Below are 15514 nucleotides of genomic sequence, written 5' to 3'. Positions count from 1 at the left end.
GTGCAGAGGGGCCAAAATGTGGACACTTGTTCAATCCGGGTAACAGGTACCTGCGAGTTCATGAAATTATTCTCTCTACCTTTGAGTGGCTTGAGATTTTCCATAAAAATAAAGCAAACAATAACAACGAAGTTGTGCTACCCAGAGAGAGAATGCTCTTAATACCTTGGTCTGATTCTTCTGGGAATGATACAAATATATTTTCCAACATGTGTAGTATTATATGTAGATTTATAGTCTGCTATTACTGTTTCCTTTAAAACATATCTTGACATATTGTTGACAAATATCCATTACAACATTCATTTCATGGCTACATAATATTTAGTTCATAACCCTATCCCACATTTTTAGATACATTGGTTGCTTGGAACATTTCACAGTTAAAGATAAAGCTGTGACAAACATCCTGTCGTAATTCTGTATGTATAATTTAATTATTTCTTTAGGCTGTATCTCTGTAAGTGAAATTGCTGGGGGGAAGGGTTGCACATTCCCAAGTCTCCCGTGCACACTGCCAAATAGCCTTCTTAACAGGTCCTTCCAGTTTTCACTGACACTGTTGACCTACATGAGAGTTTCCCTCCAGGTGCATCTTTTAAAACAAGCTTGATTTACTCAATTAGCCCACTGCACATAGCAGGTGTTTGGAAAAAATGACCGATGGCTACAATCTAGGTTTACTAAACAATTGTGTCCAGAGATTTAGCTTCTTTTCAAAAGGATTAACTATAAGTTTACCTTTCAAAGTGAGAGTCCATTGAATATTTCTAGTACACTGCAAATCACAAAAATGTATATGAATTATTTACAACAAGATCCATCCATCTTTTGTTTTCTGACAAGTTGCCTGTAAATTTCTGAAGTGAGTGTGCGTCTGTGAGCTTTGCTTCCCTCAAGTTCACAGGAGCCTGGAGCACTCCCTGCCTGTCTGCGGCCCCTCCCTGTGGACCCCAGGCTACACGTGGGGCACAGCAGGTTCTCAAGAAACACTTGCACATGATGGCGCCGCCGGGCAGGCAGCCTCTACAGAGCAAATCCACCCAGGGATTGGGTGTGGAACCAAGGGGTCGTGAAAGGGTGCGCAGATGGGAGGTGGGTTAGGGAGGGGAAGACGTACATCAGGAGGCTCCCATTTGCCGAGAACTATTTCCTCCTGGCGCACACACTGCCCGCTGGGACGCCGCATTGCTCTTGCTGAGCGTTCTGGGTGCACTTTCATTGGAGAGTATTGAGAGTCTCTTATTCGTTGTCTGTACACTAGTCAGTACTCAACAGACAGCCCCTCTGCTTACCTCTGAGCTGAGCAGAGGGTCTCCATTGGGCCCTCCTCTTTCTGAGTTACCTCCAGCTCAGGAGTCTTAGTGTATGTAACATGGTCTGCACTTAGCTGGTGGCCTGGAAGCTACACTCAGCACCTGCCATGGACTGGAGCCTTGATCTCCCTAACATCCAAAACTTCCCCCAGAAGCTCATCTGAGGCATGCATTCATACACACAGTACTATAATGGACACTGTGCTAGGCTGTGGACAGTGCTAAACAAAGCAGACCTTATATTCTAACAAGAGAGACAGACAGACTGCAATTGTGACCAGAGCTTGAAGGAGAAATACGGGGTACGTTGGGGTTTATAACAGGGGGACCCAGTCTGGGGGGGCGGTCAGGAGAGACTTCCTTGGAGGCAGTTACGTTTAGTTGTTCTCTGGAGGATGCGCAGAGATTAGACAGAATAACTCAGATGCTAGCTCCAAGAACCACGTGCCAGGCCCCTGCGACGGAGGCCAAGGCCTGCGTTGTCAGGACACTGAGGAGGGGCTGGGGTGGAAGGGGCCCTGAAATGAGGCTGGACAACGTGCGCCTGTGCACGCCCCTGCATTCACTGAAGGACAGCGAGAAAGCTTGAACAGGGTTTGAACAGAAGGGAGGCACCGTGGGAGACCGGCAGTGACTGGCTTCAGGGAAGGGAAGCAACTGGAGGGGTGTGTGTCGCCATGGGGATCCTGGTGCCGAGCCTCTGCTGTGACAGTGTGGAAGATGGTCATCTGGATGCAGGCAGTGACAGCCGGATGGAAGGGGGAGAGGGAGCCGAGAAAATACGGACAGGTAAAAATCAAGATGGACTGAATAGAGGGGGTGGGTGATGAGGAACAGAGAGAGAGATCAAGGAGGACTTGCTGATTTAGGGTAACTGATTGGATGAGAAAAAGTAATTACAAGGGGTTGCCTGAAGAATATAGTTTATCTCTCTGAATACTCTAACACACATTAAGCTAGATCAGCTGAGAGCTGTGTTCTTGGCCCAAATGGCATTGCCTCCCTGCAGACACCCTCTGAGTGACGCCTTCAGCCAACCCTGAGGGGTTCTCTGAGCAACAGCCCCATGAAACTCATTTTTGGTGTACTATGATGATGTCAAAGGCATTGTTTATCTATAACTCTCAGTCCTCCTAATGAGAAATTCCCTTTCATCTCAGTATCTAAAATAGTGGGCTTCTCTTGGCTCATGGGTTTGTTTCTATTTCATGGATACTGTGAATTATATTAATGACCAGATTTCCCTCTTTCCTTTGGCTGCTAGGAAGCTCACTGTGCAATTTACATCCTCCCTGTAGTAAATGTTTGGAATCTGTAGTACATATATATTTTTTTAATGTAAAGCTTTGTTTTGTTTTGTTTTGTTTTTTTGCAGGGAAAGATTCACCCTGAACTAACATCTATTGCCAATCTTCCTTTTTTTCTTTTTTCCTCCCCAAAGCCCCAGTGCATGGTTGTATGTCTAGTTGTAAGTCTTTCTTTATGAGCCACCACCATGGCATGGCAATTAACAGACGGGGGGTGGTGTTCTGCGACTGGGAAATGAACCCAGGCTGCCAAAGCGGTGACTAGTAGCCCATCAGGCCTGGCTCTATAGTAAATATTTTTTATTAAACTGTCTCTTCGCTCCATTTTGAGCCACTACCTTTTTGCCAACACCTACTTTTCGTTCATCTGCTTTTATCTTATGCTGCCTTGAATTTTATTTCGGTTTCTGTTATCTTAATTTCCTTTTGGAAAAGATGATATATTACAAATATAAATAAACTAATAAGCAAAGAAGAGGCTCCTGACTGCTTCTCTCTGCTTAGATGCTGTTCCCTTGGGGGGCTGGTAAGGGTGATTATCTCGTTCTCTCTTCTCACACAGGGTGCCGTAGCTTGTGATGTGTGCCTGGAGAAGCTCGCACTGGGGACCAGAGTCCCACCTTACAAGGGTTAGGAAATGCTCAGTGAGGGGAGGCGGGGTTGATGGGAGAGTGGAACTGACCGAGCTTGGGTTTAACCTTCCCCCTAGCTCTCCATGATGGTAAATGACAGTGCATCACTGCGTCTTGAGCACTCGCATATATTCACTGTCACGTTCACTCTCCAGTTTCTAGGAACAACCACTGTACATCATAGCGGTTAACTCACTTTGCCAGGATCACCTAGTAAGTGGCCAGTGGGGTCTGGTCTCCAGCTCTCCAGCCAGATCCTGGGCCTCTCCCACCTCCCAGATGCAGGAGGGAGACGGTTTAACAAGGCCAGGGGTGGGGAGCGCGGAGTCTGCGGGTCAGAGAGAAACACGCCCACAGGGCTGTCGGGCTGGTCCTCTCTTAGCACGGAAGGGAACCTTCACCAGCAGTCACTCTGAATCCCAGTGTGGGCTGCCCCTTTGATGTTCAGTCTCTCTAGGAATCCCAGGGTGTCACCAGGACGCTGAATGGCCTCCAGAGGTGAAAACAGGACACGATCTCGGGAGCATGTGCTTCCTGTGCTTCACTCACCTCAGAGACATCCTCCGAGGAGGAGTTACCATCCTCACTAACTGGTAAGAGCAAGTCCGCAGTCACATAATTCGCCCAAGGTCACTTCAATGGTCCACAGGGCCCTGCGATGTGAACCCAAGGCTCCCAGACTCCCAAGCCCCTCCCCCCGCCTCCTCTCCACTCTGGGCTCCAGGCAGGGCTCCAGGGGTGCAGCTGCTGGGGCTCCTCTTGCCCTGACTCATCTCATGTAACAAAACTTACTTTCTGCTTTCCTCTTTCGCTCGGCTCACGACAGAGGCCCCAGAGCCTTGCAAGGCATAACCAGTGCGATTCTGGTCCCTCCTGGAGAGACTCTGGTCCCTCCTGGAGCCCCGCGGGAGAAGGGGACAGGACCCCCAGCAACACTCACTTTCTGAGCAGGCGACTCCGGCCCCGTACTGCACCCCACCCTGGGGGCAGGCCACGTCCTCCCCGTCGTGGTGGCAGTGCGCCAGGGACAGCTCCGTTCCTGAGCACTTCACTCCGCTCAGGACCACTTTGTTGGCGTCGATATTACCGTGCCAATACCAGGTCTCCTGAACGAATCAACAAAATAAATGGCCAGTGTGTCACCTTGAATCGTCACTTTCTTGTATTCTATCAACCTTCAGCCTCACAAAAATCCCAAGGCTTTATGATCCCATTTTTCAGATGGAGACAGCTGAGGCACAAAGAGTCACTTACCTGCGTCATGCGGTTTGTTGGTAGCAGAGTGAGTGGGACCCTCGCACTTGGATTCTGCCACTCTCCCCCTTGGGAAAGCACAGCTAAGGTTTCAGTAAAACAACAGTTCAATGTTGTGTGTCACGAATGGCAGGCAGCTGCGACTCACGCTGCCCACTCCCTCATCCTGAGCCCAGCAAAGACATTACTAATCAATCACAGCACTCTCTCCTCTAAGCCTGAATGTGCTCTCAGAATCCTTCTCAACACAGTGCTCCAGGAAGACACTACCAATTGACCAGAACTGGCAGGAGAGAAGAAATCTATTCACATATGTCAATAGTTAGTTTGATATTCATACATCCTATTGGTTCTGTTTCTCTAGAGAACCTGACAATACACTCCCTCACCCTCTAGAAAGAAAATGGGGGCCTAGAGAAGGGACAGGGCTTGTAATTGGTGGCAGATTTGGGACTGACATCAGGTCCAGGCCCATTTCACAACCCCAGCTGAGGCCCAGGTATCTTAGGAATGAGCTGACAAAGAACAAAAATAGCTGGGCAACCGCTCTGCTAATCAGCACTGCTTTTCCCCTCTGCCTGGAGAACCAGAGTGTGCCCTGGCTTGTCGTAAGCAGTATTAGCAGAAGCATTACGTAACACTGGGAAGCCAGGCTCCCAGAGGGCATGGGCAGCCATATCAGAGGCCTGTCCCTCCAGGATGCTGCGATGAGGAGCCACAGGGCAGCCTCTGCTCAGGACTCAGCGCCCACCCTGGACCCGGCCAGCCCGCGCCAGGCCGTCAGGCTCGGCAAGGCTCCCGGAGTTGTCCTGCGTCTCTCCCTAAGAACCCCTTCCCATGCAGGGCCGCTGGGGCACAGGAGCTGGAGGCAGCCTCAGCGAAGCCAAGACGCGGCTCTAGCCGTTCCCTGTTCTGTAAGAAGCTTAAGGAAAGCATTTAGAGCAAGGATACTGAGGACCTGGACAGGGAGCAAAACTGAGGCACAGAAGGCCGGCTGCCCTGCCCTGCATCTTCATGCAGCGGGCCAGTGGGGTACAGTTGGGAATAGACCCTGAGCTTCCTGTCTCCTGCTCCTCCTCCCAGCCTCTTTCCAACAATGTCCCCTACAGTATAGGGTCCAGAAGGCAATGACTTTTGAAGCCAAAGCACTTCTTGTCTTTCGTCTGCTGCCTTTTGATAGGAGCAGGAGCTTAGCTGCCCTCAGCTGAGTCACTCTCTCTAAGGAAGGGGCCGGTGGGAGGAGGGCGCAGCTCCTGTGACCAGGCCTCCAGACAAGGCCTGGAGATTTTCAGCCAGTCAATGGGAGAATGCCTGAGTACGGACACCAGCTGGGAAGCATGCTCTGGCCAGAGGGGCCTCCACGGGAGTGAGCTAAGGTGTCTGGGTGTTGGGCCTTGGGCTGGGTGGTCTCCACTGCCCCATAGGACTGAGTTGCTTCCCTCTGCAAAAGGCACATCAGGACAACCCTGGATCAGCCCTCGGTCCGGGGAGAGTCCCAGCACACAGAGCTGAGTGGACCATGAAACCAGAGTCCAGTGGGGAAGCAGAGGCCAGAGGGGGGCGTGACCCACCCAGAGACTCAGGCCTGTGAAGGGCAGAGCTGAGGCCAGGAGGGGGTTCCTGCCTCCGGATCCATGGCACTTTGCTCTCCACTGGTAGCTGGGGAAGGTTCATGGAAGACAGGGGCTGACTGGAGATGGGCAGGATCAGATTGGAAGCGGGGGTCTGAGGCTGGGGCTTCTTACCTGGAAGGCGTTGCTGGCAAACCCCAGGCCTAACTGCCGGCAGACCACCATGGCCTCCACAATGCCCCAGTTCTCGCCGCACACCTTCCCCCACACGAGGGACCCGTTTCTCTCCACCAGAACCTCCACCCGGCCCTCGTAGGGGTTTCGGCCTCCATTCAGGCGCAGCTGTGGACAGAAGGGAAGGCACGGTCACCAGGAGGGTATGGAGGTGAGCTGCCCCACCACATCAGTCCCAATTTCCCCAAAACAGTGGTCCTGCCTGGGACACAGTCAGATGCACCAGCACCACGGAGAGCCCACTGTGTGCCAGCCTTGTGCCCAGCACCTCGTGCCCAGTCTTACATATTAGCCCCCCGCCCTCCACAGGCATCCTGGGGTCCTAGAAGCCTATGCAGCAGGGAGGCCCACTGACCCCCCAGAGCACCACAGCAGAATCTGCCTACTCCCCCCCACACCCCGTGAGCCCACAAATGGGGGCTGCTCTTAGAATCAGACACTCTGAAGGATGCGTCAAGGGCACTTTAAATGTTAGAATTCCCCAAGACTCCTTCCTGGGCCCCTTTCTACTCACTACACCCTCTGCTCAGCTGCCTCCAGCTCTGATCTCGCCTCCTCCCACAGCGCCCCTCCTGTCTGCTCTCCACCAGAACTCTCTTCTCACCCATACAGCCAACTGCCTATTTGACAGTTCCACTGGTACCTTGGAGACCCCAAATCTGAACATGACATCTTTTCTCTCTCTACCTGAACCTGTGCCCTCTCTCCCCTTTGTTCTCTATTTCAGCTGAAAGCACCACCATTTATCCCACGGGCAGCAAACTTTCTACAAAGGCCCTGGTGGTAAATATTTTAGGCTTTGTGGGACATATGGTCACTGTTGTGAAAGCAGCCACAGACGATACAGCAATGACCAGGCAGGGCTGTATTCCAATAAAACTGTATTTACAAAAACAGGCAGAGGGATGAGTTTGACCCACAAGCTATAGTTTGCTGATCCCAAATCTATTCGGTCCTACAAGCCAGAAACCTAGAAGCCGTCCTGACATCGCCCTCTATCTTATCCCCCTCACCCTATCTTCCAAGTCTCTCTCCCATCCATTCATTTCCCTCCAGCTCCATCCCTAGCCCCGTCTGCAGGTACCATCACCTCTAGCTGCCTCTACTCTTGCCTTTATCAACCCTTTCTCTACTCAGAAGCCAGAGGCATCTTTGAAAAACACCTGATCGTGTCCCTCCCCTGCTTAGAACACGTCAGTGGCTTCCCATTGCTCCGCTGCTCTCCTCAGCCTTCTCGCGTGGCTCTCATCCTTGTTCTCTGACCTCCAGGCACGTGGGCCGTCTTTCAGTTTCCGTGGCTTCCTAATGTTCCTGACCACGTCACCCAGTAAGTCGCACATTTCACATTGAAGGCCACTACATACAGGGGAGGCCCTTTTGCCCAGCTGATCCCTGTTCATCTTTCAGATTCCATACCCGACACTTCCCTCCTCTTGGGGTCAGTGCCCACTTACGCGTTCTATCGCCCCTCTCCTTCTCCTTCTTAGTATTTATGACCATTATAATGACGCTAACTCACAATGTGTTTACCGTCTGCTTTCTCTGCTGGAACATGAGCTCCAGAGGGCAGAACTGCGTTTGGGTGGTTTCCTGTGTGGTCAATGTCCAAGACCACATCTCACAAATGTTAGGAACGCCACCACTGTCTTTGGAATGAATGAATAAATGATCGGTCTTAAGGAATGAAAGCAAGGACCACCTTACATGAGCTCAAGCAGGGAGATCTGGAGTTTGGAGAAGGGTTCTGAAAATGCGGCCTTTAATCCAAATGCCTCATCCTGCTTCCCTTTATGCTTCTAGCAGTTCATTCCTCGGGATAAGGCACGACACCTCCAGGAATCCTCAGCACGTCAGGCTGTTTGCTCATCAGTCCTTAGCAACAGCACGACCCCTAGGGTACAGGTCTTAATTCTTACTGTGGACTTAGGGGCTCAAGGGTCACTGAGGTCAGCGGCAAACAGACAAGCCAAGGGCAGCCATGATGCTGGATCTACCTCCCAGCGTTGCTGAGTGCATGAATTAAAGGAGATAGTTCACGTAAAGTGCTCAGTAGGAGCCTGGCCACAGCAAGTGCTCGAGAAAATATTAGACATCATCCTAGCAATGATCATGATTAGGGTGGGAGTCCCATCAGAAATCAAAACTCTCCTCAGAGGAGACAGAAGGGGTCAGAGCAGGTGAGAAGAGGGCTAGCCTTTGGGAGGCCAAAGTGTGTCTTCTCGTGTGCCTCTGGGCCGAGAGCCCGGGTGCAGGTGGGCACCACATACCGTCTTGGATATGGATTGTACATCACCCATGACTAATGTATATTTGGACGTGTGTAAAAACACAAATAAGACTTGCAGAGCCATCGAGACAGTCCTAGAATGGCCTGAGCCTCAGCAGGAGGCAGGAGGCAGGCTATGGGGCTCCAACATCCCAGGAAAGGCCAGAACCCTGGGGCAGCAGCGTGTGCGTGCGTGCATTTAAACCCATCAGGGGTGTCTCTAAGCAAACGCAGGTCATTCCCTCTGCTGATCTGAGGCCCCTGATTTTCACCGTATGCTTCCTTTACATGCTTACTGAACTCTGCTGGTGATGCCAGCACCTCCCCAGAGAAGAAATGAACTGCACGGATTTCACCGGATCCACTTTCACCCAGCATTTACTGAGCTTTTACCACGTGACAGGGGCTGCACTCAGAGCTGGGAAATTCACAGGCAGACTTTGGAGTACTTCCCGTGTCCCTGGCCCTGTGCCAGTCCTTTAAGGACATTAGCTCATTCAGTCCTCACCACAACCCTATGTGGCAGTAGTGCTACGTCATCCCCATTTTACAGATGAGAAAGTGGAGTCTCAGATAGGGTAAGTGTCTCAACTACCAGAGTAGACCATCCCCAAGCCATCCTTGTTAAGCCCCTTTCTCCAGGGATGCTTTTGTCCCACAGCAGGGACCACTGGACCAGAACTGAGGACCAAGTTGGGGCTCCCCAGTCAGGATGGAGGACGGAGCACTCCCACTGGGAGGTCGGGTCCTGGATCCTGGGCCTAGGCGTTCTGAGGCATCAACTGTCTAACTCCTGAGGCTTAGAATACTCACTCAGGCACCTAATGCTTTCTCTTGTGAAAACCATCTCAAGTCACCTCTGGGCAGCTGCTGCCTTGGCAAAGCAGTATGCCAGCCCTTCACGCACGTCCCCTCTCCCCACACCCCCGTCCCCGGACTCTCCAACCTCCTAGGCCGGCAGTGGGCCCAAGAACACTGTGTGTCCAGGACAGACAGACAGTGGACACTGTGACAAAGGCTGCAGGCCTCACAGCTTAGCCTCGCAATGAGCCTTCTAACAGCGTGAGAGCTGCTATCGGAGCCCGAAGTAAGCTTCCCTTCTTTCGGGGAGGTCCGTCCAGATCCTGGCCCTTCCCCTCAGTCTCCTGGCTCCCAACACCAAGCCTGGTGGAGCTGAAGACCCACACAGGGGGTGCACCCTGGGGAGGTGCACGCCATGGGTGTGGACCCTTCCAGTGGACCACACAGCACTGAAGTTCAGACAGCCAGCAGGCGGTGATGAGATAAAGCAGAATGACTTTCAATCAGGTTTATTACTGTTCTTGAATTCCCTATGGACTGTGCCCTGCCTTACTGGCTGCACTGGGGGCAGACGGCTCCCTCCACTGCCCCCTTCATAGGCCACGGCCTCCCAAAAACTGACTTCATTTGGTTGCCTTGAGGTCAATGAAAGACGAGGATGGAGGAGCCCGAAGAAGCCCCTATTCACACTTTTTCCTGCTACCAGAGGGCGGTGGGGCTCCCACGTTTACGTCTCAGTGCGAAGGCTCCTGCCTCTAGGGCTCTCTTTGGGAGGGTACCAGAGGACCCTCTACCCTGTCCACCACTGCCTGTGCAGCCCTCCCCAAAGGTGCTGGCTATGTGGCAGTGTGCCTGTCCTGTGTTCTAAAGCCAAGAGAAGTCTCAGAGGCTCTGGCTGAAGACCGTGGCCGCATACTGACTCTAGGGCAAGGAAAACGTGTGGTCATCAGTGTGAGCTGGGGCTTCTCCTCGAAGCACTTCCCAAGGCTCCACACTGCCGCTATGCTCTACAAGGTTGAGTGGGCCTGGAGCAGCCTCTGTGACAAGGGAGCAGGGTTCCATTGCTCTAGAAGGAATCCAGATGCATTGGGGGCCTTTTCTTGTTTTCTAGACATGACTGGAGGGCACAAGAGAGGCTAGCTATGAAGTTCTAACACGGCTCAGGACACAGCTCTCTATTCCTGGGGCCCCACTCCCAGGTGCCAGCATTCTGGAAATTGCCTAGCACACTAGCTAAAGGTGCTCTGACATTACCAGCACCAATGGAACCCCGAGAGGCCTCAGGGTCAGCGAGGAGCCTCCGGCCCTCACCCTCTCCACCTCATCATCCAGTGAGGATGCCAGGGAAGGTCAATCCTTCTCAAAGTTTCTTAAAACAAACAAGGCTTTTCCCTTTTCCGATTCCTTTGGTTCTCGATGGCAGCAGTATGGGGTCTGCAAGAAGGGAGTGAAGTGCAGGCAGCTGAATTTTTCTGAGCATGAATAGAGAAAACAAAACACCTCCAGCCAGCAGAGGATGGCAAGGCTGTGTCGTGTTTTGATAAGGTTGTGGTTAGCCAGTCCCACACCTATTTTTGGAGGTAGGGGGTAGAAGGCAAAGTAACACGACCCAGATGTTAACATGAAAGGAAGCACGGGCACTTTCCAACTCACATTCCTCACATGGGCTTGGTCCTGCCACCAGGCCAGGTCAGACCCAGTTCAGAGGTGAACCAGAGGCCAGCAAGGGTGTCGGCACCCCTGGGTGGATTAGGTCACCTGGTAAACCCACCCGCCATTCCCTGAGCCTCCTGCCTTGGCTCCTCTCTCCCTGCAAGGAAAGAAATGAGGTTTGCTGTGGCTGGATGGACAAAACCACCCAGTTCCAAGTCTGGCTTTATGAGCCATTCAATAGAAAAGTCAATAGACTTTTCTAGGAATCATCTCTTTTACCTCCTCATTTTCAGAGGAGGAAACTGAAGCCTCAAAGAGATTAAGGAATCAGCTAGTGAGTGATTGTTATGAACTGAATTGTGTTCCCCCAAAATTCATATGCTGAAGGCCTAACTCCCAGTCTGACTATGTTTGGAGCGAGGGCTTTAAAGGAGGTAATTAAGGTTAAAAGAGGTCATATGGGTGGGCCCTAATCCAGTAGGACTGCTGTCCTTACAAGAAGAGGAAGAGGCACCAGGGATGCATGCAGAGGGACTGCCGTGTGAGGACACAGTGAGGAGGCGGCGTCTGCACGCCGAGGAGAGAGGCCTCTGGAGAGGCCAGCCCAGCCAGCACCTGGGTCTTGGTCTTCCAGCCTCCAGAATGCGAGGAAATAGATTTTTATTGTTTAGGCCTCCAGTCTGTGGTATTTTGTTTCGGCAGCCCCAGTGGACTAACACAGCGAGAAAGTCCGGAGTCTCGATTGTTCTGCCCAGTGTTGTTGCCAATGCCCTTGGGAGCCCCGAGCCAAGTCATGCAGAAGCCTGACCCACCGCCGTGGTGAGAACTGGTGCAGCCCACAGGAATTCCCTTCATGGGCGACTTTCCCCATTTCCTTCCCGGGGGTAGAAACGGCAGATCCCGGTGTAAAACTCTCCTGCGCCCTGTGCTGAGTGCATGGATCACCACCTTGAGCCTGGAGGGCCCGTGAAAGGGTGATGGCTATTTGTGCTGGGTGTGTGGTGCCTCCGCAGGCGTGACAGGCACACGGCCTGGCTCAGCTCTACTGGCCATAACGCAGTTCTGGAAAACTTTACTTTCTTTGGCTTAGGTCTTTCATTTGGGTTGAAAACCCCATTCTACCCAATTCCAGTCTGTCTGAAGTGAATGGTGCCCCAGCACACTGGGCCTCACAGCACGTCAGCTTTTCTAGCTCTATTACGGCTATCTTGGAATGCTGCTAGGCAATTACAGATGGCAAGCCTTCCCCGCAGCTATGGGGTTGTGGCCCACACTCCTGCTCACCCACAAGCAAATGCATGGCTTGGCTGAGTGCTTTTGGATTGACAATTTTGGCCCCATTGGGCAGTGAATTGCATGAGGCGTATTGTGGCTGACCAGTTTAGTCCCTTTGGCATGCTGGTGCCAAGGTCACCGTCAGAGCAGGAACCCGACTCGGGAACCATCCTACACTCTGATGTGTCTGCTCTGCTCTTTTTGTGTGTGTGTGTGAGGAAGACTGGCCCTGAGCTAACACCTGTTGCCAATCCTCCTCTTTTTGGCACAGGGCCAATCTTCCTCTATTTTGTATGTAGGTCACCACCACAGCATGGCTTGATGAGTGGTGTAGGTCTGCGGCCCGGGTCTGAACCTATGAACCCAGGGCCGCCTAAGCATAGCGTGTGAAATTAACCACTACACCACTAGGCTAGCAGCTGCCATGCTCATTTTTAAAATAAGCATTCAAGCTCTTCCAACACGCCTGCCTTGTACCAGCTGATGCCGGACCCAACCAAATTCACGGTACTGTGAAGAGCAATAAATAGGATTTACTGGGCCTTTCTATATGAGTAGATAGACCTCTTGGCAAAGAGGAATTCATCTTGTTGGCTACCCCTTGGGAAAGGTCACCCAAGCTAACAGACACAATGTGGGGTTTTAGAGACCCTGTCTCAGGAAGGGAGGGGTGTGTTTCTGGTATAGTGCTGTTAAGGTCCCCTTCTCTTTCCCTCTGGTTACCAAAATACAGTCTTCTACCCCAAGATACTCTCTGTACTGTGCCTACGTGATTTGCAGATGTAGACCTGCTGTGGATATGGTTCCTCTGGGTCCTCGGAAAGGGCATGTGCCAAAGGTGTGACAGGCGCAGAGACCCTCAGTCCCTTCCAGAAAGGACTGAGTTGCGATCACACCCTGTGTCCTCCCAGTGCAAGGTGTGGCACACTGTGGATACCCAACGTCTGCCCCTAAGGATGGGGGTGCTTCTATGTACGCTCTCTCATTCGGCACATCTAACGAATGCTAGGTGACAATGTCATTAACAATGACAGCGGCAGTGCCTGAGTCCTCTCTGAGTTCATCATCAGAGCACCCTAACACCACCTGTGAGAAAGCTTTGGCATGAGGCCACCTGGTCTATACTTTCTCGGGACTCAGGGACCAGAACAGAGCACAGTCCCCCTGGGTGTCCAGGCTCCTCACCTTTTTGTGGAAGCCCATGGCGGGGACATTACACCTCACGCCAGCGTCCTCCTCGTGGTTGCAGCCCTGAGACTCGACGTTGAATTTGCAGTCTATGATGGACTTCTCAGTGCCATTGCACTCAATCTCATTGAGGTGGATGGGTCCTATCCCTGGGGAAGGAAAATAAACATGTGCTACAAAAGCTTCTGAAGGGAAGTTGCTAGAATGGGCAAGAAACGTCCAGACAATAAGAACATGCCTCTCCCATCATCAAAACTCTCCCAATTGCCGCTCATAATCAGCTCGGTGACCCAGGCCTCCTCTCCCTGGAGAGAATTGCTCCTTGTCTTGGACCCACTTCTCCCATAAGAGCCAACAGAGGTTGCTACTAACTTATGTGACCTTGGCCAGCTCACTCAGCCTCTCTGAACATTGGTTTTCTTACTTAACTAAAGGATTTGGACTAGAAGACATCTAAATTTCCTTTCCAACTTTAATATTCCACGCATTTATGAATCTGAAAGGGGTGACCATCGCTGTATAGTCTGGGTCCCTGCAGAAAACAGATGACACATTAGATGCTAGGCTTCCTCAAATTGGATGATTTGAAGAGAGTTAGAAAAAGAGATCTTTAAAAATAAAGGTAGGGACAGAGTGTAGGGAAGTCACAAAATCACAAAGGACAGCCCAGTCCTCAGGGCCTAATGACACTGGGGCACAGACACCACCTCTAGGCCTGTAGAAGTGAGGGGAAGATGCCAAAATCTGACCCAGAAGAGCACAGGAGCTGTGCGGAAGAGCACAGGAGCTGTGCGGAGAGGCCACCTGATAAGAGCTGTCATCTTTGGTGGAGGGACACAGCTGCCCACAGGGAGCCTGCAGGGAGAATAAATACCTGGTGTTTCTCCTCTCCCCACCTCCAGTCTCTTGTTGGTGCTCCTCATTGGGCACACCCAAGCATGCCTCCTGGGCCACTGGACAACATGAACAAGGCGGGGAGTGGAGCTGGAGGGCAGATGGAAGACATCCAGCAAGTGACCCGTGGCGAGCACATGGGGAAGCTTCTCTTACAAGCACCGAGATATCAAGAGAGAGCCTCCCACCGCTGAGGAGAGAGGATTCCCAGCCCGATCAGCGGCAGCTCACAAAATGATCTCTCTTCTGTCTAGCCCAACAAGATAGATCAAAGTCCAGTTCTTTCCAGGAACTCTGGGCTGCATCGACTCCCATGTTGGACCCTGCCCTGCCTGCGATCTCCTCTCTCTCCTGATCTTCACCATCCTCCTCTCCTTCGGGTCCTGCTCCTCAGCACCCAAATGTGCGCCAAAATCTCCCATCTTTACAAGGACCCTCCTCTGACCCCACACCTCCCTCCAGCTTGTCACTTTCCTCCCCCCTTCAGGGAGAACTTCTTGGAAGAGTTGTCTAGTTTTGTTCTCTCCACTTCCACAGCCAGGAGTTGAATCTTCCCCAATCTGTTTCTCCGCCAGCCCTCCCCATCGCAGGACACAGCACCTCCATTCACTGGTTGTCTCCCCAGAACCAAGAAGTCATCTCTGGTACCGCCGCCTCCTCCTTCATCGTGCGATGACAAGCAACCCACCACCACATTCTGTTCACTCCCCCAAAATCTGAGAGCTTTTCATTTCTGCCACCACGACACTAGTCCATCTCCGTCATCTCTCATTTGGATGAATGCAACAGCCTCTAGGCTCCCTCCCACTTGCTTATGCCAAAATATTTACCATACGGCAGCCCGAGAGATTTTTTAGTGCATATTGAATCATGTCACTCCCTGTCTTAAATCCCTGTAATGGCTTCTCACTGCCTGTAAGGGTAAAATCCACAGTCCCCAAACGGCCTACAAGGCCCCACGTGACCTGTCCCCCCACTTAGTGTTCCAGCTCTGCCTGTTCCTCCCCACTCAGCCATACCCCTCTCCTTTGGCTGCTCCATGGAGCTGAGCGCTTCCCTCTGCCTGCACTGCCTCCCTCCCTCTCCTCACCAGCCAACTCCTGCTCATCTTTCAGGGCTAGCC

The 15514-nt window shown here is 52.0% G+C and overlaps 1 protein-coding gene across 3 annotated transcripts in view; it reads right to left on the bottom strand.

Moving 5' to 3' along the window:
- LOXL2 (lysyl oxidase like 2) overlaps positions 1-15514 on the bottom strand; it is a 95836-nt gene that overhangs the window by 12379 nt on the left and 67943 nt on the right. For all 3 annotated transcript variants that reach the window (XM_058550518.1, XM_058550519.1, XM_058550520.1), the window contains exons 7-9: positions 13495-13646; positions 6255-6422; positions 4196-4361 (exon numbers count right to left, since the gene is read on the bottom strand). In XM_058550518.1, coding sequence (XP_058406501.1) covers positions 4196-4361; positions 6255-6422; positions 13495-13646 — 486 coding nt within the window. The remainder of the gene's footprint in view (positions 1-4195; positions 4362-6254; positions 6423-13494; positions 13647-15514) is intronic.

This window comes from Diceros bicornis, chromosome 11 (assembly GCF_020826845.1).
Source record: "Diceros bicornis minor isolate mBicDic1 chromosome 11, mDicBic1.mat.cur, whole genome shotgun sequence".
Taxonomy (NCBI): domain Eukaryota; kingdom Metazoa; phylum Chordata; class Mammalia; order Perissodactyla; family Rhinocerotidae; genus Diceros; species Diceros bicornis.
The sequence above is the reverse complement of the archived record's forward strand: the minus strand, read 5'-3'. Positions and strand labels throughout refer to the sequence as shown.